Below are 27571 nucleotides of genomic sequence, written 5' to 3'. Positions count from 1 at the left end.
GCATGATGTGAATTGTCAGAGGCAGTAGCCCCAAGATCCTGGTTTAGATTTCAGTCCAGTCTATTTCAGATTATCTGACCATCCAGCACATCAGTCAATCCTAGTGCTGCCTCATGTAACAAGCACCAACATTCAACCATTCACCAGGAGTCACCCTAAAGCAACTGAGGCAAAAATCTTGATCAGAGATAATGAGAACTGCAGATGCTGGAGAATCTAAGATAACAAAGTGTGGGGCTGGATGAACACTGCGGGCCAAGCAGCATCTCAGGAGCACAAAAGCTGACATTTCGGCCCTAGGCCCTGATGAAGGGTCTCGGCCCGAAACGTCAGCTTTTGTGCTCCTAAGATGCTGCTCGGCCTGCAGTGTTCATACAGCCCCACGCTTTGTTATCGAGGCAAAAATCTTAGTTGGTTTTCCCATCACTGACACGGGGTGCTGGTGACAACTTCTTTAACTGTACAAACCTATAGTTAGAGACATGGTAACAGGGCACTTAGAAAATCATAATACATTTAGCACAGTCAGACAGGTCAATGAAAAGGAATTTGCATTTGGCAAATTGGTTGTCTCTGAGGTTGTAACAAGCAGGATGGATAAGAAGGATCTACTGAAGGAAGTGCATTTGGATTCTGCAGAAAATATTCTAAGGTCCCACATAAAACCTTATATCTATTATACAAGATTATATTTCATGGGATTATACATTATACGTTAGAATGGAGTGAGGATTCATTAAAAGACAGAAGAGACTGAATGGGAATAAATGGGCAATTTTTGAATTAGCAGTTTGTAATTAATGGGGCATTGTAGGGATCATTGTTTGAGTTTCAACTTTTTACTGTCTATTTAATGAGGTTAATGCATCCAAAATAAAAGTAAAATACTGTGGATGATGGGGACTCAAATAACATGCTAAAGAAACTCAGCAAGTTTGGCAGCATCTGTAAAGAGAAAAACAGAGCTAATGTTGAGTGCAACATAACAGTTTAGGAACAGTTGTGAAGAAGTGTTATATTTGAATCTCGTTCTCACTCCCCACAATGCTGCCCGACCTGCTGACTTTCTCTTCCACTTTCTGGTTTTAATTATCTTATACGTTTGCTAGTTTTACAGAGTTAGATGGGAGTGAATGCTGTGAGGAGGATGCAAAGAGGCTACAAAGGGGTATAGACAGGTTAAATAAGTGGATATGAACATGTAAGATTGAATATAACACAGAAATGTGAAGCCATCCACTTTGGTCTGAAAACGTAAAAAGACAAGAGTATTTTTAAATGGTGAGCGACTCAGAAAAGTTGATATTCAAAGAGGGTAGGGGATATACATGAATATACCTTATACATGAATCTTTGAAAATTAACATGCATTTCCAGGTAGAAGAGAATCATAAAATGAATACTTCACAGAGGGAAACTATTTTGCTGACTGAGTGCATGCCATCTCTTGGCAACAGCATTGTAGCTGGTGTTTCTCATTCTGTTGCTATTTTCTGCTGTGCTGTGTTCTCTCTTTAGGTATTTGTGTAATGATCTTTTGAAAGCATCTGAATCTGCCTCCACTACATTCTCAAGCACTGCATTCGAGATCCCATCCAGTAAGAAACATGAGAAAAAAATTTTCTTGCATCACCTCCAGTTTTTTTTTGTCAATCACCTGAAATCTGTGTCCACTGACTCTGGACCTGTCAACAGGAGCATGTTTTATGCCTACTCGGTCAAGATGGCATATGACCTCAACATCTCTATCAAAACTCCACTCATGAGAACAGTCCCAGTTTCTTGAATTTTTCTACACAGGTGAAGACCCTCATTTCTGGAAATTATTCACAGAAATCTACACCCTCTCAAAAGCTTCTGCTGCCTTCCTGACAGTGCTGCCAATGAGTGAACACATTGCTCACAAGACAATGTCATTGCCAGCGACAATGGTAATTGGATTACCACCGGCCTCAATTTGACAGGCTCACATTCACAATGCACTCAATGAAGAAAAAGCCAACTCAGCATTTCAAACACACTGTTCTTCTTATTTCAGCTTCCACAGTATTCAGCTTCTTATAAAATTTGTGGTAATGTTGTCAAGGTTCCAGGATTTCGGGCAATTTCAACATTCAGTATTCAACACATATTTTGACATCAAGATGTGAGTAACGTGGGAATTTTGCCATCCCTGTGGGCTACAACATGATTACATGGGATTATTAGCACCTCTCTAAAGTCACTCTAAAAAGGAACTTGCATCCTTCAGATAGTGGAACTTTTATTATTTTTAAAATTGGGAGTTAAAGTTTGCAGGGGCCAAGGGGTAAATATTGACGAGAACTTGAGGCAGAACTCATTCATCTTCAACTGGTACCAAGGAATGTTGTAGATACACCTTAAAATGCAGATGTGGCCTGGTTTTAAGCAATTCATCCACAACATGGCACCTTCAGTGCTCTCTCACTACACCACTAATTTCTGTGTCTGGACCACATGTTCACTTTACTGGAGCAGGAATATCTGATCTGTCGACCTTTGGACTTGGAAAGGGGCTAACTGCCACTCAGCCAAAGTTGACAACTTAAAATTGTAAGAGAACAAATCTGCGATGTGTGATTAATTCAGGATAAAGTACTCTACTGCCCTCAATGACAAAAAGCAGTCACACACCATTATCTTGCATAGCCTTAATTATTACTGCATCCTCATATTTCAGAATTGATGCACGTCCAGAGAGAAGTCATCTCCATTCCCACATACTCTTCATAGTAAACAGCATAACTGATTAAATTGGTCCTAGTGAGCAGAATAAAGATGTCTCCATGTTCTAAGAAGACTTTATTTGAAGATCTGTCGTTATTACAACGAAACCAAGTGCAGCTAAAACACTTAATTCCCCTTGGGCACGTGGCTGTGTTAGTCAACAAAATAAAGCGCCATATTAAAATCTAGTGTGCCTATAAAGTAAATACAGCTATTTGCTAAGAGGAGAACTACCCCTCCTTTGCTGAACTCAACCCCACCCAATCACTTCTCAGTATTCCCCTCAATCCCAGCTCTCTTCATAATGTGAACTACTGATCTCTTGAAATCACTTGCACCACTATTGTTCCAAGAAAGCAGACAGCAACACTATCAAATCTACAAGACTTAGACTGGCATAAACACTTGACACTGTTGCCAAATTTTAATGATATATTCATGTCACTCTGTCACTGGTGTGGTGCTGATAAAAATATCAAATTCAATACAGTCAACTCAAATACAGCCAGAGCAGACCCAGCATTTAAAGATGAAATTTCCAATACTGGCTCAGCTTCAGCTGCAAGACTGGGTCCAGTTTTAGGCAGCACACACGTTAGGATGAATGTGAAGTTACTGGAAACAGGGCAGAAAACATTCATGAGAATAGTACCAGGGATGAAGCGTTTTAGCAACAGGGAGAATGGAGATGTTGGAACTGTTTCCTTGGCAAAATGAAGTCTGACAGGAGATCTAATGGAGGTGTGCAAAAGTCATAAGGGACCTGGAAGTGTGGATATAGAGAAACTGTTCCCAACTGTTCCCACTCATGAAAGGATTACGATCAAAAGAACAAATAATTAAAGAGGCAAAAGAAACAGGACACAACATTTCCATGTGGTGAGTGGTTATGGTTTGGAACATACAGCTCGTGAGTGCAGTGCAAACAGGTTCAATTAAAACATTTAAAAGGAAGATGTGCAAGGTTATGGAGAGAAGGCGGAGGATGACGCTGAATGGCTCAATCTCAGGACCAGTGCAGCAACAATGAGATGTAACAATTGAGACTTTTCATGTGCTTGACAAACTATTGTTATTCCACAGAATTATTCTACTCAATGTGAAGGCACATAAGAGCCAACAGCGTTTCATGCTTTAGAAACAGGCATACGAAAAATAACAACTAACGTAAGTAGCAAACTTTGGTCAATTAACATAATGTGTGCAATCTTGAGTAGCCCTCACAGAAAAGGCATTAAAAGCATACAGGATAGATGCACCAGAATTACTCAAGTGAATAGCAATCATATTTAGGAGGAGAGTTGAGATTCTGGGTTTATATTTTACTCAGAAAACTAAGAGATTTGGGATAGTTTTAAAGATAGGGAAAGGGGGGAAATTATTCCCTTGGCATGCGAGTCAGTAACGAGCAGCCATTAATTTAAAGAGGTCGCACAAGGAGGACAAAGGTTAGGAGATATTTCTCAACAGAGCTAGTGAGCTATGAAATATTTTCTCATAAGAAGTGGTTGAGGTACAGACCATTGCACCTTTTCAGAACATATTGGAGGCAAGACACAACAAAGGGCTATGAAAGTAGAAGGGGGGCAAATTAGAACAACTGAATAGGTTCTGCATAAATGAGCTCTTACTGTCCGATACATTTCCATGGTCAGGAGCAGAACTTAATGATTGAGTAATCACTACATTCAGTTGAACAGGATATGCGATCTCGTTGCAAATTGGCAAAGAAATGCAGCACTGCAGCTGTAACATCTCAGGTCTTTGAACCAAAGTGTATTTATTATCATTAATACTACATTAAAAAGCTAAACACAGTGAAGGGGCATCTCAGTACAGTCCTAGCATTCTGACGGCTCTAACCAATCAAGGACAGCATATATAAAAATGTGCCCTGTCTTCAAAATCTAACAAAGTAGTTTAGGGTTGGGCTTTAAAAAGCAAATGAGCATCTAGGCCTTGATGCCCCTGTAACAAATATATTTAAATTAAGAGTCAAAGTCACCCAGCACTCTGCAGCTAGTAAAACTGAGATGCTGGTTTATATCTGACCATGGGTTGGCTTTTTAATTGTCCAACAAATTAAGGATAATCCTGGCAATTTACTGCAAGTGTCTCCAGGTTCCTTAGGGAGTAAAGAGATTAACTCTACAGTAATATTCTTGCTTATCGTGTATTGACGTTGTTAATGTAACATTCACTGGAAGAAGGTGAACCCCTCATAGTGTCAGCACATCAATGGCAAACTTTGAATGAACTAGATCATGTCCGGGAGATAACTATTTGTGAGGTCCAAGCACCACAGTAGGAGGAGCAGCAAGTAGCCTTGGTCTGCTCCAGTCACAGTAAATGGCATGCAGCCAAAGTGACAGCAACACTTGTTACTCATGGAAAAGCCACAAGATAAATGTTCTGCAATCAATAATGCCACACACCCATCATCCTGTGTTCTAGAAGAACGCTCACTGTTTGGAATGTTTCCGTTACTATAAAGAATCAGTGATAAATGCTTCAAGCAGACAGCAATAGAAGGTTTGGAGGAGAAACCTGGACACTGGGATTAATTTTGGGATTAGTTTTGGATTGCTGTAATAAAGAGCTAGCAGACAGATGGCCCAAATGAATTACTTCAGTGAGGTAAGATTCTCTGGTACCATTTCTTCTTGCAAGATACTGCTGACTCTCCATAAAACAAACATACACAATGTCCACAAGTAGCACACCTGTTTCTGCTTCCCACCCTTCCACTATGTCAAGATTTGTTGTAGTTCATAGGGAAAATGTTCCCACAGAATTTTGTTATTAGCGATTTTCACAAACGTTTGCCATAGTACATACAGCATGTACACTTAATCCAGGAAGTAGTTTTTTTTAAATCATTTTTTTCCTTTGTAACCATGGGTGAATAACAATTGCACTAACTACTGCAAAGGTAACCAAATCCGTAAAGGGCAGGCACATGAATTATGGGATTTTGTTGGACAAATCAACAGAGCATCATCGTCCGTGCACTCTGTACTTGGATGTTAAGAATTAAACACACTAGCATTTTATTTTGCTGCAATTCTCAGGAAAATAACCAAAATTGCAATATTAAATTACATTTACTGCCTATTTTCCCACACTGCCCCACCTGCAGAAACAGCCTACATCATTGCACATGGAGTAATGCTGACTGGCCTTTAGCCAACTCTCTCAGTTCCACAGTAAAGAAAGCCTCACCTGACATGTAATCAGCATCTCAGAAGCCTCTGACTGTCAAGACAATCCATGGGCAACCCCCTGTAACTGCCACCTGTGGCAGTTTTATAGAGAAGCAGTGCATTGACAATCTGAGCTTCAGGTAGACGCAGGCACAGGTCAAAGTATCAAAAAAAAACTTTATGAGATAGAGACAGTAAACTTGAACAACATTGCTACTTTATCCCATAATAGGAAGAGGATGTGAACAGCAAGTTGCGTACGGACATCAAGTGGTTGCGAGGAAGGGCAGTTGAGACAGATGCTGGCTTTTAAGTTTGAATTTTATAACTGAACAGAGAAATGTGTATAGGAATTAAATGTTCATATTTCAAGCACTAAGTTCAGAATCAAGCATCTCCAAGACACAGAAGTTCAGTCAGATGCTAAGGAAAGCTTTATCTATCTACCCCAACATCTTATAGGGGGTTAGAGCCCATCAAGTCCATGCTGGTCAAAACCAACCACCTGACTATTCTAATCCCATGTGCCAGCACTTGGCCCATGCCCTTTTATGATTAGATTCCCTACAGTGTGGAAACAGGCCATTTGGCCTAACAAGTCCACACCGCCCCTTGAAGCATCCCACCCAGACCCATCCCCCTATAACCCACACACCCCTGAACACGACAGGCAATTTAGCATGGCCAATCCACCTTACCTGCACATCTTTGGACTGTGGGAGGAAACCGGAGCACCCGGAGGAAACCCACGCAGACATGGGGAGAATGTGCAAACTCCACAGAGACAGTTGCCCGAGGTTGGAATCGAACCCAGGTCCCTTGGGGTTTCTTAGGGACATCTGAATACTTCTTCAATGTTGTGAGGTTTCTGCTTCAACCACCCTCAAAGGCAGTGAGCTCCATATTCCCACCACACTCTGGGTGAAACAAAAATCTTACCCTACATCTCTTCTCAACTTCCTGCCCTACCTTAAATCTATGCCCCGTGATGCATTCACCAAGAGGAAAACATTCTTCCCCTCCGCCCTGTCTATGCCCCTAATAATTTGACACATTTCAATCACGTCCCCACTCAAATTGCCATGTTCTAAGGAAAACATCCCAGTCTGTAGTCAAGAACAGAGACACTTCAGCTGTTGACCTCGTCCAACTGGTATGAGGTACTTGCTCCCTGTTTGGGCAAGGAAAACAGCTATAAAGAGGACGAGCCAGCTGACCATGGCACTATAATATAGGAGGTCATTCAATAGAGGGAACAAAAAGACAAGTGACAGTTGCAGGGGATTCCATAATTAGGGAAATAGATAGTATCTTTTGTAAGCAGGACTGAGAGTCGGGCATAATAGCAAAGTGTGGAGCTGGATGAACAAAGCAGGCCAAGCAGCATCTCAGGAGCACAAAAGCTGACGTTTCGGGCCTAGACCCTTCATCTGAGAGCTCTGATGAAGGGTCTAGACCCTAAACGTCAGCTTTTGTGCTTCCGAGATGCTGCTTGGCCTGCTGTGTTCATCCAGCTCCACACTTTGTTATCTTGGATTCTCCAGCATCTGCAGTTCCCATTATCACTGAGAGTCGGGCATGGTGTATGGCCTGCCCAGTGCCAGGGGGAGGGTCATCTCTGACCAGCTTAAAAAGACACTGGAGAGGAAGGGGGAGGATCCAGTTGTTGTGGTCCACATCTGGCCAAACACCATAGAAAAGACAAGGAAAGAGAATCTGTTTAAGGATTATCAGGAACTAGAAACTAAATTAAAGAACAAGTCCTCGAGGGTGAAACTCTCTGGCTTACTGCCCGAGCCAAGTGAAACCTGGCATAGGAGTTCCAGAATAAGAGAAATAAACACATAGCTAAAAGAGGTGCAGGAAAGCGGGGTTCCTTTTCATGGGGCACTGGCATCAGTATTGGAACAGGAGAGACCTGTACTGTTGGGACCGTCTCCGCATGAACTGAGCTGGGATCAATGTCCTAGCGGAAAGGATAAATAGGCTGATGAAAAGGATTTTAAACTAGAAACTGGGGTGTGAAGGGACGGGTAAAATGCCAAGTAGTATAATGGCCAATGGGAAAGAAAGCAGCAGGTTAGCACCTGTTGGGGTGCATTCAAATGCATTGATAAATATGAAAAAATGAAAATAAAGGAGAACTCAGGAGAGGTTATTAAAATCTCCAGCACACAAAACAGGAGAGTGTGTTTGGATAGGGTTAGGAATCACATTTCAAGATCCCTGGATAAATGAATAACAACGAGAGGAAGGTTGATCAATACAGGACTGAAGGTATTGTATCTCAGGGCATGCGGTTAACAAAATAAGGTAAATGCACTTCTGGTGCAGATTGAAATTGACAGGTATGATGTGGTGGGCATCATGGAGATGTGGCTGCAACGGGATCAGAATCAGAAGTTAAATATCCAAGGATATTTATCCTATTGAAAAGACAGGCAGTTGGGCAGAGGGGGCAAGGGTGCCTTATTAGTAAGAAATGAAATTAAGTCGATAGCAAAAAACGGTGTAGGGTCAGATGATGTCGAGTCTGTGTGGATAGAGTTGAGGAACCACAAATGCAAAAAAAAACCCATAATGGGAGTTAAGTACAGGTCTGCAAACAGTAGTCAGGGCATGGGGCATAAGATACACCAAGAGATAGAGAAGGTATGAAAGAAAGGCAAGGTTACAGTGATCACAGGGGATTTCAATGTGCTGGTGGACTGGAAAAATCAGGTTGGTAGTGCATCGCAAGAAAAGGAATTTGTGGAAAGTCTACGAGACAGTTTTTTGGAGCAGATGTGGTAGAACTCCCTTGTGATCTGGCAATTCCAGGTTTAGAGAGATCTAGATTTAGTAAGAACTACCGATGCTACCAACCTAACCATAATCTCTTCCACCTATCCACTTCTCCCATCTCACTGACTAAGCCCCACCACTGCCTACCTGCACTGATCTATCACCATCCCACCTACCCCAGCCCCAACCCATCCCACCCCCCATTTATTTTGGAGCTCTCTTCCCCCTCTCCCATTTCTAAAGTAGGGTCCTGACCCCAAACGTCAACTTTCCTGCTCCTCTGATGCTGCCTGCCTTGCCGTGTTCCTCCAGCTCCACACTGTATTATTCTGGATTTAGTGATGTGTAATGAGGCAGACTTAATAAAGGAACTTAAGGTGAAGCAACTTTTTGGAGGCAGTGACCGTAATATGATAGAATTTACTCTGCAATTTGAGAGGGACAAGGTGTAATTTGATGCAACAGTACTGCAGCTGAATTAAGACAACTCCAGAGGCATAAGGAAGGAGCTGACCAGAACTGACCTGGAGAGGAGCCTAGCAGGAAAGACAGTAGAACAGCAATGGCAGGAGTTTTGGGGAGTAATTCAGGATATAAAGCAAAATTTCATCCTGAGGTAAAAACAGCATACTAAGAGGAGGATAAGGAAACCATGCTTGACAAGAAAAGTTGGAGACAGCATGAAAGCAAAAGAGAAAGCATACATTGTGGTGAAGGGTAGTGGGAAGCCAGAGGATTGGGAAGCCGAAAAAGATGAACAGAGGACAACAAAAAAGAAAAAAGGAGGGAGATTAAATGTGAGGGTAAGCTAGCCAGTAATATAAAAAAAAATTGCAAGAGTTCCTTTAGATATATAAGGGGCAATAGAGAGGTAAAAGTGGACATTGAGCTGCTGGAAAATGACACTGGAGAAGTAGCAATGGGAAGAAAGAAATGGCCGAGAAACTGAATAAGTACTTCACGTCAGTCCTCATGGTGGAAGACATGAGTAATTTCCTAAAAATTCAAGACAGTTGGGAGACTGAGGTGAGTATGGTGGCCGTCACAGGGAGAAGGGGTTAAAAAAACTGAAAGGTCTGAAGGTGGAAATATCACCTGGACCAGACGGACTACACCGCAGAGTTCTGAAGGAGATAGCTGAAGAGATAGTGGAGGCATTAGTGGTGATCTTTTAGTAATCACTGAAGTCAGGGCAGGGGTGTAACCTGAGGACTGAAGCTGGCCAAACTTGTGCATCTGATCATGTCATTTTACTTCTTTAAGGAGATCACAAAGTAAATCAGACTTACTTTAGCAGCAGCACAGGTCTGACCACACCTGAGAGGAGAGAAGCAGCTACGATTGTGCATCCAATATGACTCTTCAGTTCTGAAGCAGTCATACCACACTCAAAATGCTAACACCATTCCTTGCTCCACAGATGTTTCCAGACCCACTGAGTTTCACCAGCATTTTCTATTTTTGTTTCAGGTTTCCAGCATCCACAGTAATTTGTTTTTCTGAACTCATATCTATTTCGGATGTCTAAAACAAATAAATGTTCCAAGGTGCTTTACATGGGCAGTACATTGTAAAATAAAATAAGACATTAAACCATATCAAGAGATATTGGGTAGGTGACCAAAAACTTGATCATAAAAAGATATGTCTTAATAGGAAGCTTGAAAGTCAGCTGCACATTGTGTGTATTGTGGGCACACGGGCTACACAAGAGTGGGGGTGAAGGTATCTACCAGGCAGGGAAGAGATACATGAGTGCAAGAGTGCAAGAGTTCAGGTTCGCGGCGGGGTGGTGCAGGTTGCATGGGGCGAGTTGGTGATGGTGGTGTTGTTATTGGTGAGTGAGAGTAAGGATCCCTGCCACCAACCACATATTTGATACACAAGGATATGGAGCTGGCTCACCTGATTCTCAGGGAAGGTGGGCTCTGTTACATGAGGGACATGAAAAATGTCATTCATGTAGGTTTCACTCAGCCATACTAAGAGGAGGAAGAGGACTTTGCATTAATATGTCATCAAGTTTCAAAACACTTCATATGCATGGAATTAACATTTACTGCAGATCGAAGTCATGCATAAAGCAAGCAGCAGTGAGATAAATCTCCAGTTAATGATTTTGCTCGTTGGATAAAGAGGAATAATGAATTCACATGAAGAATTCCCACTCCTGCCAAAATTGCACCACTGGATCTTTCACTTCCACCTGAGTTAACTACAGCAAACAGACATCTCCTTAACTTAGCATCTCAGACATTAACCTGTGTCCTGGAAAATCATGAGCTCAAGACCTGAAGTGAGGCTTAAACTCACAACTATCTAACTCAGAAGCAGGTTATCACTACCTGACCAGGTGAGATATTTGCTGCCAACAGACTCAAGTTAAGCAGATTTATATGTTTTAACAGCCTGCTTACAGTTATTAACGCACCAACTGTTGCACGTGTATTATTCAACTTTTAATAACTAGATTTCTACTTCACACATCTTTAAACTGTTCAGATTTATTGATCTGTGCACACAGCTGCAAATCTCTCTAGCTCTGAACTAGAAACTCTAACTCAGAAACAAAACAAGTGAGATTTTATAGTTCGCACACTGTTGTGGTCAAGGCTTCATAGTGTAGAAAAGTGACAAATATTCAATCAAACTAAATGTTAAATAATGGTTTTTCATGGCCAACTTGCCTGGCAACACACAGTCAGTTCACAATGGTGCAATCCATCAGTTGCTCAACCCACAAGGTTCCTGTTGCCTCAATCATACCACACAAGTGTAAAACACAGAGCTGCTTTAAGCTGATGCCACAAAATACTGGCTGTCAGGGAGGGAAGGAGAGGCACTGCTCTTGTGCAATTTGTTCCCGATGGAGGATGTGTCCAGAACCAGGGGTCACAGTATGATGATTCAGGATAGGCAATTCTGGACGGAGATGAGGAGACATTTCTCCACCCAGAGAGTGGTGAGACTGTGGAATTCATTACCACAGGAAGCAGCTGATGCCAAAACATTTAATGTATTCAACAGGTGACTAGATATAGCACTTGTGGCGAATGGGACTGAAGGTTATGGGGAGAAAGCAGGATTAGGATATTGGGCTGGACAATCAGCCATGATCGTGAAAAATGGCGGAACAGGCTCAAAGGGTCGAATGACCTCCTCCTCCTTATCTTCTATGTTTCAACGTTCATCCAAAGATAAACAAAACAAATGCATCATGCAGTGCAAATGAGCCACTCATTCTACAGGGAAATACAAACTTCCAGCTCACTGCACTTGCCTACAAACACACCAATATTTTGAGCTAGAAAGCGGAAGAACTTGATTAAAAATGAATGATTCTAGAAGTTCCTGTCTCAGTGTGTAGGAGAAAGTTCAAGAAATCTCAGAACCCTGAATGAAGGCTGGGGACAGAAAAACCACAGCCAACCCCTTTAAAACTGACTCCTCTCCCAAAATGCTCAACCTGACTGAGGTACTGCCCCAAAAGGTGCTGGTTTAACAGTGTTAACAGGGCACTGGGTGTCAACAGAATGTTCAATGTTGAGATACAACCCCATGCTAGTCTGAGCTTGCTCTCTCTCTTATTTAACAACTGCTTAGCTGAAGACTCGAAATGCCGTAACGTTCAAGGCTACAGGCCAAATGTTGGAAAAAAGGATTAGAATAAATGGAAGTGTAGTCACTGGGAGGGACACGATGGGCTGAAAGGCCTTTTTCAGCCGTTTAAAAGCTCTATTACATTCTCCAATAATTTATGGCATGAGATTGTATTTGAAACTGGTCACCTGGTGATTTAATATTGAAGTTGGGTGCAGTGTCCTTATAGCACACCCTCAGCCGGGATCAATTTTGTTAAATGAAATCAAACCTCCGAACATTCAAGGTCACTGCTTCATTGTCATGTTAAGTTTAGTTTGTGGATTCTAACACATGAGAACACATTTAGACTCTGTTGCTGTTTTCTGTATACACTGACATTTTATAGAAAGCAGTTTCAAAAAATCCAAATCAAAGGGAGGGATTGTCCTCAAACGCTATGTTACCATCCTTGACGGAACTGTGATCTATTGTTGTGAATGCCTCCTATCAATGGTACGACAGGCAATTATAATTAAGTTTACAACTCAACAGTTACCTTTCCCCAAACAGGAGATCGTTCCACACCAGACTTGTATCAATCTTGTTCTACATCACATCCATGCCAAAATAACTGACTTCTCAGGGCTGACACACTTTTTATTGTTCTGAAGGTTTGTTCTTGCTCCAGACCAGCTCTGGTTTATTTACTGCAAGATGATTATTACTGCGAGTGAGAGTTCGGCACAATTTTTCTCTCATTAATTTTCCCCTTTCCTCTTAAAGGCACAGACTCCTTCTCTGTGTCTGGGCTGCATAATGGTCCTGTTATGTTCTGACAATTATTTTCCTCACTAGCTATGCCATCCATTAGTTCATTAAGTCAGTTGAATTTAAATAGCAAGAAGATATCAAGACCCAAAACCTTTGCTGCTGAAACAACAGGGCACAAGCTACCCATGTGAGGCTAATGGCATTGTGCAGGCTGCTGGTGATCACACAGTGCGAGTTGCCAGTGACAGGGAGTGAGGTGATGGCATGGTGGTATTACCATTGGACAGTGAATCCAGGGATCCAGGTAATATTCTGGGGCCCTAGGTTCAACTCCTGCCACAGAAGAATAAAAATCTGTAATCAAGAGTCGAATCCATTGCCAACTGTCAGAAAAATCCATCTAGTTCATTTGTCCCTGGACTGACCTATGCCCACCCTAACTCCCCACCTACACTCACCTTTTCTCGCTCCATCCCCACCTATCTGCTCTTTTATCCAAATTCCATCCGCACCCCCCCACCCCTATTTATTTCAGAGTCCCCTTCCCCTCCCCCACTGCTAGAGAAGGGTCCAGAACCGAAATGTCAGCTTTCCTGCTCCTCTGATGCTGCTTGGCCTACTGTGTTCATCCAGCTCCACACCTTGTTATCTAGTTCATTAATGTCCTTACCCAATGTGGCCTACATGTGAGTCCAAGCACACTGTACTATGACTGATTCTGAACTGCCCTCAGGGCAGTTTGGGATGAGCAATAAATGCTGGCCTAGGAACAAAGAATGACATCACAGAGCAAGCAACCTTGAGGGAATAGAGTCTGATAAGTTAAGCTCTCTGCAATGAGGCATCCATTCTTGAGACTTGTCGTGGAGTAAGAACAGAATAGCAATTTATTGCCCCCTGCAATTTTACAAAAAAAAATACAGTGGACAGTCTAATAAGTCACCATACAATGGTACCTCAATTAACGTCAGAAGTCAGAAACGAGAAGAAAAGAGTGCAAAAATGCAGCAGGCTCCTGGGCTGAGGAGTCAGCACACTGTGCTGTTACTCCGCTATCATGTTGAAAAGAAAAAACAAAACATGGCAATCCAGCATACAGACTTCAAACTGCGGTATCACACTTGTCCAGTGAACTGATCTCCACTACAGTACTGGTGCTAATAAGCCGACATAAAAAAACTGCTACTGTGTCCAGAGTCAGAATGCCAGGTATTACTGCAGCAAATGAATGTACTTCAGCAACACATCGATCTACTGAAGCATCCAAATCATGTAAGGCCCAAAGAAAGTCCTTCTTCTCATGAGGAAGTTCATTGAAAGGAACTTGTAGGGAAGTATTTCATACGACTGTACAAGGTACACCATTAAGATCAACAACAGAAAAGCCATCTTACAAACTGAATCTCACTCCTTATTTCTGATTTAATATGCCTCTACATCTTTGAGAACAATACTATTCAAAAGATCACAGAATTCTAGTCTCTCTCCTACAGAAAAGGTTCAGAAAAGATTCACAAGGATGTTACCAGGGTTGGAGGGTTTGTGCTAAGAGGAGAGGCTGAATAGGCTGGGGTTATTTTCCCTGGAGCGTCGGAGGCTGAGGGGTGACCTTATAGAGATTTATAAAATCATGAAGGGCCTGGATAGGGTGAATGGGCAAGTTCTTTTCCCTGGGGTGGGGGAATACAAAACTAGAGGGCATAGCCGAAAGGGGAAAGATATAAAAAGACGTAACTTTTTTCACACAGAAGATGGTGCATGTATGGAATCAGCTGCCACAGGAAATGGTGAAGGCTGGTACAATTATAACATTTAAAAGGCATCTGGATGCGTATATGAATAGGAAGAGTTTAGAAGGATATGAGCCCAATGCTGACAAGTGGAACTAGATTTATATATCTGGTTGGCACGGACGAGTTGGATTGAAGGATCTGTTTCCATGCTGTAGATCTCTACAACTCTATAACTGTGTCTGTGCCAGCTTTCTGATTGAGCTATGCCATTACTCCAACTCCCCTGCAAATATTTCTACTCAGTTGTTCATCCAATTTCCTTTTGAAAGTTACAAATGAATTTATTTCCACGACCTTTTCAGGCAGCCCATTCCAGTGCATAATTCACTGCAGAGGCAATTTTTTGTTTCTGTCTTATCAACTCTGGTTTTTCTGCCAATTATTGGAAACAGGTCCCCTGGTTATTGACCTTGTTGCCACTGGTAATAGTTCCTCCTCTTTTGAATGGCTTGTTGTCTTAGTTTCTCTCTCCAACGGAAATAACCATTTCTCCAGTCTCTCTGGTACCATTCTAGTAAATCATTTTGGCACTCACTCTATGGGTTTGATAGACTTCTTAGAGTTTGGTGTCCAGAATGAGGCAGCACTGTAGTTAGAATCAAAAGAATGTGTCAAGGAAGTTTAGTAGGATTTACTTGTTTTTGTACTCCATGACACTTTTTAAACAGCCTTCTCAATTTATCCTATTACCTTATCAGATTTGTGTACATGTGACTTTCGGTATCTGCCCCTTTGCCTTTAAAATTACACTATTCAGATAATGTTGTCTCTTCTTTAGTCTTCTGACTAATTGCATGATCTTTAGCAATGGCATGTGTCTATCTATGTACCTCTTTCTCTCTACATAACTTGACTAGTCTGCTCAGAGGTTCCAGCCTACTCTGTTCCTGACAAAAGACTTCCATTTATCACTTGGAATCCTCAGAAGTGACAGATTCTATGTGCCATAAACAAATGCTTGACTCACTGGAACGTGGAGAAGTTGTCAATGAACGCGCTTGCATGGTTGAGCTCCAAGTGAGTAAACCAGGCTGCCACAAGCTGAAGAATTAAACAAGATTTCACAGCCACTGTGTGTAGCTAAGGCGACTTTTTAGGCTTTTCACTTTGCAAATTTACTTGAACATAAATACAACTGCAAAAACTGACTATTAAAAGTAAAGACTGACATTGATTAGGAGGTGGGTGAAAGTAAGAGCAAATGTTGGGTTTCAACTTATAGCCTCATTGGAAAGATGTTATGGAACTGTAATACAGCCTGAGAAAGCTGGATGACTGCCCAGTGCAGAGTTCTGTGGCAGGGCCTGACGTCCTCCATTTGGATTAATGAGGAGGTGGCCAACACAAGCTATTTAGACAGGGAGGGAACAGTGTATACAAAAGCATGCCACAGAGCACACGCTACAGGAAGAGGTGCTTTTCATGACACTGGTGCCACAAAGGCAGATGTCAGATGTTGAGGTCACAGTTTTCCCTTTACACCCTCACTGACTTAATCACATTCTGTTTAAAAAAAGCCTTCCCAGGAACAAGAGTTTATAGCATGCCCCCCGGCTGACCTTATCTGCGGCTGTCTCCACGTAGCACGGGTCCTGAGGGGCAGCCAGCAGAGGAACAAAGCCTGAGAGGATCTTGTCCTCCTCCAGAACAAGCAGGGTGAGGTCCTCATCCGGGTCCTTGTACAGCGGTACCTCTGACTGGTTGACAGCTGTGAAAATGTTACAGAACTCTGCCAGTATGGCCCACACATCGATGGCAATTCTGGAGAGGAAATTCAACAGAAAAAAAACAAGAGCCAAAGGTTAGGTCACTAGGGAGAAGAAAGCGATGCTCAGCAAAGTGTTTTAGGATGTAAAGACATTGTTAATAATAAAACATTCATTCGGAACTAGAAAAACAGATGATGTTTTTATTAAGTCAGTGCAAGAACAGTTCCGGATTTTGCTCTCAAACGATTACCCAATTAGGAAAAAAGAAACAGATGCAGGTGTTGTGACTTGGAGCTTTGACACTCCTGCTCCAATTAATATTTGCACAGTATTTAATACATGCTTTAATGCTTTTTAGCCAGTTCTTTTCCAGGAAATGAAGTATTTGTATCAGAGTGCACTTTTCTCACAAGTGGCAAATGAACTTCACTGACCTATGTTAGGAATGGCTGGCTTCACAACTGTATTCTGCAAATGTAAGGGTTGTGGAAATGTTGACAAGATTCCTAGTATTTTCTACAGGCTGCAACACGTTCCTTGGCATCCACGACACACACACCTGTGCCCTGGGGCACGCTCCCCAGCGCCCACAAGAAGCTGCGACATGCTCCCTGGCACCCACGACAAACCGCAACACACTCCCTGGTGCCCACAACATGCTCCCCAGCGCCCTGTGATTGGCCGCGACACGCTCCCCGGCACCCCACAACACACGCCCCGCGCCCACAACAGGCCGCACACGTTCCCCTGCACCCCACAACACGCTCCCCTGGATGCACCACAAACAGTGACACACCCGAAGGAATTCACTACAAATTATGGCAGAATCCTGCGAAGCCCCTCAAAATCCATACTGAAGACCACGAGTAAGTACATCTGAGGGTAGCAAAGGTACACAATGGTTTCCCGGCCAGTGTTTCAATGGACCGCACCAAGTGATTCAATGACACCACTAAAGATGAAACTAGATGTGTCCTGAAAGCCACAACTCTGAGATGCTGTCTGAGGCAGGTACTGAGAAGAAGCACAAAAGCAATCAAAAACCAACCACTGATGGACTATGATAATAAAGTGTGAGGCTGGATGGACACAGCAGGCCAAGCAGCATCTCAGGAGCACAAAAGCTGACGTTTCGGGCCTAGACCCTTCAGCAGAGATGCTGCTTGGCCTGCTGTGTTCATCCAGCCTCACATTTTATTATCTTGGAATCTCCAGCATCTGCAGTTCCCATTATCACTGATGGACTAATTGGCTTTTTTCTGGACAACATATTGCTCATTCTACCCAGTTAGATACCACCATTATACAGACAGGTGACTGTCGATAATTCGACCTCTCTCAAAGGGCAAAGAATTTGTGAACTGGACCAGCCTTTCCTCTCAAATGGTGAGAATAGCATGTATCAATTTAAACAACATTCCAAATACTGAAGACTAGACTACTGGCTTTCTCGGGATAAAGCAGCCATCACATTACAATGTATTCCAGACCCCAGGTCATAAAGAATCACACTACAAGCAATTAGTCAACACATTTGCCTGCAATGATGTGTCAGTAGTTTTTCAAAATGTGATATCCAGAACGCAACATTCAAACTCAGGAGCACAAGTTCCACTCCCAACATTTCAGTTTATAAATTTGTGATGAAACTTCTTGTACTAATTCTGCGGTTGTACTGCATTGTCAGAGCTGCAAACTAGTGAATAAAACCCGAATCGGAAGTCTGTCCTCTCTGGTGAACATAGAATCCCTCTAGAATGAGTAAAGGCCATTTGCCCCACTGAGACTATACCAACCCTCTGAACAGCATCCAACACAGATCCACTTCCTCACCCCATTCCCATGACAAACCAACTAATCTGCAAATCCGTCGACACCATGGGCAATCTGGCATGACAAATCCATGCACATGGTAACCTCCTCATCTTTGGACTATGGGAGGAAACCACACAGACCTGGGGAGAACGTGCAAACTCCTCACATCCAGTCGCCCAAGGCTGGGATTGAACCCAGGTCCAGGGCACTGTGAGGCAGCAGTGCCAACTACTATGCCACGCCAATACCACAACACCCAAGTTAGAAGAACAACACAGCAGATGCCCTCAGCACCCTGATCTACAAAGTTGCTGGTTCAAGCAGTGACAAAAGCCCAGTTCCAAATGAGCTGGAATCAGGGGGCTACACACAGATTTGGCCATATATTGCTAATTAGTCTGTGAAATTGGTGGCCCGTTATCAATGACAAAGTCACCCTGCCTGCCAACAGAGCAGGCAAACAGAGTGGGGGCAGAATATTCGGATAAGAAATCATCAGACCGGAAGGGAAAGAGCTATTTCTGCTCTTCAGCAAAATGCATCTCAAACCTGAAACAACCAAATTACTTCCCCTCATCAGTTGCTGTAAGCTGTGGCTTTTAATAAATAAGTCAGGGACCTTTATCAATGTGAAAGTGTCATGTTGTGTGTGTCTTGCAAATAAGTGAAAGCATCTGGAGAAGGAAGATCAAGAAGCAGTAGAGTTTGATCAGCAAACCCTACAACAGGGATCACTGAACTGCCTCCAGAATTATTACCTTTGCCATAACACCCATGTTTTGTCTGTGTCTGTGTGTAGACAGGGAGATTTATAAATGAGTTAGAATTTTAACAAGTAGTTAGAATCTGTAATTGATAGGAATTTTTGTTAAGCGCAAAAACCTGGTATATGCTTCCTGGCAACATTAAAATTTTGTGTATTTTTTAAAATTTTCAAATTTTGTGATGACGCCAGGAATAGTGGGGCTTGATTTCCAGTGCAGTGCCCAAGGAGGTGTAACACAATCAACATCACTAATAAATATGATCTAGTCACTGTCAGTGGTTATTTAGGGGATCTTGCTCTGCGCAAATCTGTTAGTTCCTACCTTATAACAGTGATTATTTTTCAAAATGATTTTATTGGCTGAGGATGTGATATCCTGAGGTTATAAAGGATGCTAGAAACTTGTAAAATTGACTATCTTAAGTAATTACGCCGAAGACTCTGGCACTAATTGATGAAAACCAGGGAGTGCTTCTCCTGATCCCCAGTCAACTATGGATCATCAAGAAAATATTAATTGGCATTAATCTCATGACTGACCTAGAATGACTACTGTGTTCAACACTAAATGCAGTAAATATGCTTCAAAGTAATTGACTAGACTTAAAGCTCTTCAGTGTGGCATAAAATGGGAGGTATTTCCAAGACATCCAACATCTGAGCACTACTGGGTAGCAAGACTGAGCAATCTCTCAGCAGCTTGTTGGTTCAGCTTGGACATATTCGCTTCAATTTAATAAAGATTCAACACATTAAAGGTGGCCCTCAATCTGGGCTGCAGAATCAATGGTTTATCCATCCCTTGTGTGCACAATATGTCTAATAGGAATACAGTCAGCTGAATTCTCACCATAACCGCTGTCTGCACCAATTACAATCAGTGCTAGCCACCAGTATTTTGCATTCATTGCAAAATCCTTTAAGACAGCGGGAAGGGTAAAATGTCTGATGAAGGATTTAATCCTGCCCTAGAAAATTGGATTATCTTCAAGTCCTAGGGTATATTGCCTAAGAATAATTTCAAGGCAGCCTCCCCTGGCAGGTGTGCTGGAACATGCCAGAAAACAGGGAGAGTCATGGCCCTGTGGGTATAAGTACAGGGCTTTCGTTTACAGGCCCAAAATCATTGTATGGCAATGAGTAGCTCATTCAATTCAGAGCCTCTCAAAAACAAACACCAAGCTGCAGCAAGCTTCTGCTTGCAATAAGTTTAATCTTTTCCACTTCCTGAGGCAGGTTTCTCCACAACTACTCTTTTCTCTTCCAATTTGCACCAGTTCTGCTCTCTTTTTTGAAGGTACTTTGGAGGGGGTGCTGCGGTATTGTCAGTTAAAACCCAGAACACTAAAACTTTGTTGCACTCTATCTATGGCCAAACATCCTTCATCGGATAAGGAGGCCAAGGCTACAAACACAAATCCAGGTAGGGCCTCACCAAGGCCCTGCATAATTGCAATAAGACATTGCTGCTCCCTGTCCCAATTACTTGTTTATCGTAAGTTAAGAGAATTACTACATGGAAAAAAATTATTTTCATCAAAATGATCCTTCATTGAAAGAGAATTGCAAAGTACATAAACTATCTGATGAAATGTATAGAATTCCTTTATACACCGGGCAGATAAAATCTGCCAAAGCACACTGAATCATGTTTTGGAAGAGTGGTTCGATAAAATAGCAGATTGATATCCTGCAGTCTTATGTCTCGACAATAATGATGTGTATTCAACTTCCCAAGACTATTTGTACAATGAATTATTGACATCAGCATTGCTAAGGTTGAAGACTAGAGTAAGAGTTATGCTGTGGACAACAGCAAGGGACTTTAAGGAAATAAGGAGAGGGAGGCAGACCCCTTCTGTACTCATTCATATAGAAACACAGAAGGTAGGTGCAGGAGTAAGCCAGTTAGCCCTTTGAGCCTGCTCCACCATAATGATCATGGCTGAGGATCCAACTCAATAGCCTGTTCCTGTTTTTCTCTACCCTTTGATCCCTTTAGCCCGAAATGCTACATCTAGCTCCTTGAAACCATACAACATTCTGGCCTTGACTACTTTGTGATAGGGAATTCTCTGCACACACCACACTCTAGGGGAAGAAATTTTTCCTCATGTCGGTCATATATGGTTTAACTCATAGCCGTAGACTGTGACCCTGGTCTGGACACTGTAGATCAGGAAGGATGTTCCCAATGTCTAATCCTGTTAGAATTTTATAGGTTTCTGTGAGATTCCCCCACTCATTCTTTATCCTAATCTATTCAACCTGTCCTCATACGTCAATCCTACCATCCCAGGATCGGTCTGGTAAACCTTTGCTGCTCTGTCTCTATAGCAATATTATTGTTCAGAATATTGGCCCGGCAAACATCTTGTCTGAAATCACCTAACCGAGCATGAGGTATGCCTCAGCTACTGCCGGTCATAAGTTCGATGATTCTTCTACATCTTGGGAGGGCTCATCAAGCAAGGTCATATGGGTAGAATTTAGGAATAAGGAGCATATGGCAGCAGAGTGGCTAAGTGGTTAGCACTGCTACATCACAGTGCCAGGGGCCTGGGTTTGATTCCAGCCTTGATCAACTGTCAGTGTGGAGTTTCCATGGTCGCCCTGTGTCAGCATGGGTTTCCTCCAGGTGCTCCAGTTAGGCAGATTGGCCATGCTAGACTGCCCCATACTGGCCAGGGATGTACAGGCTAGGTGAGTTGGCCATGGTAAATGCAGGGTTATGGGAATAAGGTAGGGAGCTCGGTCTGGGTGGAAAGATCTTCGGAGGGTGGATGCAGACTTGATAGGCCAAATGGCCTCTTTCCACACTGTCGCGGTTCTATGCTAAGTAGATGATTCAGGCAGTTGCACACTCATGTCAAAACATGGAAACAAAATAGTATCTTTTCATAAACCAAAGTTCACTAACTGCCTAAATACACTTTCCATAGATCACCAACATTTACTTCAAAACACAATAACTTCTGTCATTTAAGTCTTGTAACAGAAGGTCCTAAAACAATATTACAACAATCACCGATTAAAGTGAGTTTTGGTGGGACAGTTAAGGTATGATAACACAACCTGCACCCAAAACACTGAATACTCAGGTCAGCACTACATTTCATTCAGGGACAGCGTTTTCAAAAACATAGTACTTACTCAGTATTGCACTGAAATGTCAGGCTCAATGTAAACTCAAATCCAATCTGCTGACTACAATTCGGTTTGAGACAGTAGCTTGGGGAACAGTTTCAATATAAAAACATAAACCATTACATGCTCTGAATAGAGCTGTATAATGAATGCCAATCCCAACAAATGACACAGGGGAGTACAGTATTACTGTAACCCAATCTAGACGTTAGCCACCGTTACAAATACAAAACAAAAGCCAGGATCATCAGGTGAGGAGAGGCACCATATGGAATGCTCAACATCAGGAGTCAAACAGGTCATAAATCTTATGGCTTAGGAAACAAACGAGATCAATCAGTACAAAAATAGAAATTGCTACAAAAGCTGAGCAGGTCTGGCAGCATCTGAGGAGAGAAATCAGAATTAACATTTTGGGTTGAGTGGAGGGTCATTTGACCCGAAACATTAAATCTGATTTCTCTCCACACATGCTGCCAGACCTGCTGAGCTTTTCCAGCAATTTCTACTTTTGTCTCTGATTTACAGCATCCAGAGTTCTTTTGGTTTTTATTTAGATCCGACAACCCAGTCTATCTTTGCTCAAGAATACAAGATGCACTTCACATGAGAGTGACACTCACAAAAGGAAAAGGATAGCAGAACTTAGTAGAGAAATTGGCACATTAAGCAATACTCTTTTTAAGGAAAATAGTCCATACGATGCGAGTGTCATTGGTCGGGCCAGCATTTATCATCCATTTCTAAATGTCCGAAGGTGGTGGTGGTGGGCTGCCTTTTTGAACTCTTACAGCCGTGGGGTGGAAGGGACACCTGTAATATTATTAGGAAAGGAGTTTCAAGGTTGTGACACTGAAGGTACGGTGATATATCTCAGAGTCAGGATGGTTTGTAATTGGGAGGAGAACTTGCAAGTGATGGGTCTGCCGTGTATCCACTGCCCTTATCATTCTGGATGGTGAAGGTCAAGGTTGGAAGGTGTTGACAGAGAAATTTTGGAAAAGCTTGGCTAGGGGAGTAATAAGTTCGGGAGCAGAAGTCTTCAGTACTATTGCCAGAATGCTGTCAGGGGCCATAGACTTCGCAGTATCCAGTGTCTCAAACTGTTTCCTGACATCACATGGAGTGAAGTGATTTGGCTGAAGACTGGTATCTGTGATGCTGGGGATCTCCAGAAGAGACCAAGATGGATCATCCACTTAGCACTTCTGGCTGAAGATTGCTGTGAATGTTTCAGCCTTATGCACTGATGTGCTGGGCTCTTCCACCATTGAAAAAGCAGATTACAAGTGAGAAAATTGCAGAAGAAAGAAAGAAGACAAGGAAGGGAGATATATGCACACAGCAAGCACAGGCAGGGTACAAGAATGAATGGGATTCAGGCAGAACAGCAGCTGGATTATCAGAGAGTAAAAACACAAAGTTATTAAAGCCAATGCCATAATTTGTAACGTGGATGCAGAAGACATATTATTCTGCAATTTTACAAACAACACTTTGTCTTGAAAACTACCAACCCTCAAACTATAAACAATGTCAGAATTTAAACTTTAAATATTCTACTTGTGGTCCACTCAGTGGCTTCCACAGAAAATTAGAGATGTTTGGCTTCCACAGAAAATTAGAGATGTTCGGCTTCCACAGAAAATTAGAGATGCTTGCCTTCCACAAGCAGGATCTGAAACTCAGTGCAGGTTATGTTTTTATTATCCAAGTGGACTGATAACAGGTTCCTGAGCAAACGTTCAACACCTTACAGCACATTGACTCGGACTTGTTCTGCACTCAATTCAGATCCAAACAGATGGTTGTAACGTCTGCAGAACAAGAGTGAACAGCAAAACATCTGAAGGCATGGCATTTTAAAATTTAAGACATATACCTATAGGGTAATTCAATCAAACATAAATTTGTCTTTCATATAAACGAGACAGAATTGTTCAAAGTTATAGCACACAAATAGGTCACTTGATCAATCAAGGCTGCGCTAGTAATTACAACCACGCACTATTTAATCACAATCCCTGTTCCCTTCTGGCAGCAATCCATTCTTGGTAACTAGTTGAAACTTGGATTGGGCTGTCCTGATGGCTGCTTGCATTTGCACAGTATGATCTGCCTGTAAAGCACGTAAGACAACTCTTTTCACCGTACACATTAACAGTAATAAATTAAATCAAATCAAATCAAATCACTTTGTTGAGAACTTCACTTCTGGTAGTTGTGTTCTACATTTAGCCCTACTTCCATTTCACAGTTCCATAATTTAATGAGCTCCCTCTTGTTTTCTCTTATAAGCTATGGTTTTGGGCTGAGAATTCCCTTCTCCAAGCTCAACTCTTCGTCAGAGACCACACATCTTTCTCTTTTGGAACTGAACTGAAGTGCTATAACAAATTCCAGGATGATTTTGCACTTAAAAGTAATCAAGTGATACTTTTTTTTTGAGCTGTGAGATAATGTTACATTTTGAAGCAGTAAGAGAGAATTCAAGACCGAGTGGCACAAAATGTTTTGAGTTAATTCTGCCTGACAACAGCTGTCTGATTAGTTAAGGTGCAGAAAGTTAAAATGCCACAGGTGCCAGGGTCAGCATAGAAGGGAAAAACCTGATCGAAAACATCACTCACCTACCTTGAGAAAAAGACAGAAAACCCAGGAAGATTAAAATAAGGAATCCTAAAGCAAAAGACGAGATAGTTGCACTTGACCAACCATGAATTAAAGAACAACCATCACCCTATAAATAAGTGTCAATGGCCAAGGTTTAATATTATTGCTAATATTAAAAATGACGTAGGAAAGAACTTTGCACCTTATGATTTGGACGTAGATTTTGTTTATCCTGTGCGTTTTCTTTTTTAACTCAGTACCTGTGTTGAATAATTTATCTTCTGTCTGTCTTTATCATGAAAGAATGTGCACGTGCATAACTGAGGGCAAGTACAATCTAGGTTGTATAGTAGTGGACTGTAAATCCTTTCTTTTCTCTGAAATGAAGCAAAGAACTATGGATGCTGAAAATCTGAAACAAAAACAAAGAGCTGGAGTAATTCTGCAGGACTGGCAGCAACTGTTTCAAGTCCAGTGAGCCTCCTTTAGAAGTCCTGATAAAGAGTCACTGGATGCAAAACATTAATCGGTTTTCTCTTCACAGATGCTGCCAGCTCTGCTGAGTTTCTCCAACACTTTCTGTTTCTCTGCTTTAAGCATGTTACAACAAATAAATATTGCTTTCTCGCAGAACCTGGTGTGAATCGCTTTGTCTTGAATAGCAGGCTGTCAGACAAATTGGGTCACTTCGGTAGTCTAAGTGGGATTTATACATTTCCTGATGGTGTGGATAGTAGTTATTTATCAATTATTTAGCAGTGTACTTTTTCTGGTTAAGTGGCAACATCACTTACAGGACAGTCACACTGTCTACACACCTGATATTTTAAACAGAGTTGGCTGAAGCAAATCCAGTTTTGCCCAGTTGGGTTCTACCTGCCATTGCCAACCAATTAGGAAAGGTGACAGATGGTTCACCCTCATCACAATATAACCAGGCTAAACCATGTGTAGCAGCAATCCAAGTTGAGTTCCTTCAGCAGCAATTGTTTTTAATTACTAACCTGAACCTAAATTAGGTGTATTACTCTCACCTTGGACTCGGGCTGCTGTTCCATGCTCCACAGCAGAGACTTATGTCCATTATTCAAATGGACACTTCAGCTGAGTGTGACAACTCTTGAAATCAAAGCAATATTTTATCAAGTGAGACTTCAGGACCTCTAGTAAAACTGTCATCAATGGGAATCAAAGTGAGAAATCTCTCCAGTGACGTAAATCAAAAGCACAAAGAACAATGACTGGATGAAACGACACCTCAGCCCATGATATCATTTCTGGTGTTTCCTTGGCCCAACCACTGCTTCTGCTGCTTCAATGACATTCACTCCATCTTAAGGTGAGAAGTAGGTATGTTTGCTCATCACTACACAGCTTACATTCCTAACTTATAACCGCACAGAATCTTGCAGTGAGTCAGTTACTCCCCAGCTCTCTAAAGCCTGCAAGAACAAGGGCAGCTCCAATATATCCATTGCAGATGATACTAAGATTGGTGGAGTAGCTGATAGTGAAGGGGACTGTCAGAGAATGTAGCAGAATATAGATAGATTGGAGAGTTGGGCAGAGAAATGGCAGATGGCATTCAATCCAGGCAAATGTGAGGTGATGCATTTTGGAAGATCCAATTCAAGAGTGAACTATACAGTAAATGGAAAAGTCCTGGAGAAAATTGATGAACAGAGAGATCTGGGTGTTCAGGTCCATTGTTCCCTGAAGGTGGCAATGCAGGTCAATAGAGTGGTCAACAAGGCACATGGCATGCTTTCATTCATCGGACGGGGTACTGAGTACAAGAGTTGGCAGGTCATGTTACAGTTGTATAAGACTTTGGTTTGACAACATTTGGAATACTGTGTACAGTTCTGGTCGCCACATTACCAAAAGGATATGGATGCTTTGGAGAGGGTGCAGAGGAGGCTCACCAGGATGTTGCCTGGTATGGAGGGTGCTAACTATTAAAAGAGGTTGAGTTGATTAGGATTATTTACATTAAAAAGACGAAGGATGAGGGGGGACCTGATTGAGGTCTACACAATCAAGAGAGGTTTAGACAGGGTGGATAGTAAGAAGCTTTTTCCCCCAGAGTGGGGGACTCAATTACTACAGGTCACGATTTCAAACTGAGAGGAGGTAAGTTTAAGGGAGATATGCGTGGAAAGTTCTTTACACAGAGGGTGGTGGGCGCCTGGAAGGCATTGCCAGCGGAGTGGTGGAGGCAGGCACAATTACACCATTTAGTATGTATCTAGACAGATAGATGAATGCGCAAGGAGCAGAGGGATACAGATCCTTGGAAAATAGGCGACAGGTTTAGATAGAGGATCTGGATTGGTGCAGGCTTGGAGGGCAGAAGGGCCTGTTCCTGTAATTTTCTTTGTTCTTTGTTGATCAGCATCATTGTGGGCAAGGTAGTACATTTGATTAGCACCTCAGTCAAAATCCTGAACATCTCAAATTCCCTTTGAAGCCACTCATATCCCAACCTGGAACTATACTGCCATCCCTTCATTGTCACAAGGTCAGAGCCCTAGGACTCCCTTCATAACAGAGCTGTCGGCATATGTGCACATGTAACACAGTAGTTTAAGAACATAACTCTCAATCACTTTCTTGAGGGTAATTAGGGATGTACCATAA

The 27571-nt window shown here is 42.2% G+C and overlaps 1 protein-coding gene across 2 annotated transcripts in view; it reads right to left on the bottom strand.

Annotated features, from left to right (window-relative positions):
* Positions 1–27571, bottom strand: part of smg6 (SMG6 nonsense mediated mRNA decay factor) — a 389388-nt gene that overhangs the window by 175226 nt on the left and 186591 nt on the right. For both annotated transcript variants that reach the window (XM_059655460.1, XM_059655461.1), the window contains exon 13: positions 16441–16642. In XM_059655460.1, coding sequence (XP_059511443.1) covers positions 16441–16642 — 202 coding nt within the window. The remainder of the gene's footprint in view (positions 1–16440; positions 16643–27571) is intronic.

This window comes from Stegostoma tigrinum, chromosome 27 (genome assembly GCF_030684315.1).
Source record: "Stegostoma tigrinum isolate sSteTig4 chromosome 27, sSteTig4.hap1, whole genome shotgun sequence".
Taxonomy (NCBI): domain Eukaryota; kingdom Metazoa; phylum Chordata; class Chondrichthyes; order Orectolobiformes; family Stegostomatidae; genus Stegostoma; species Stegostoma tigrinum.
The sequence above is the reverse complement of the archived record's forward strand: the minus strand, read 5'-3'. Positions and strand labels throughout refer to the sequence as shown.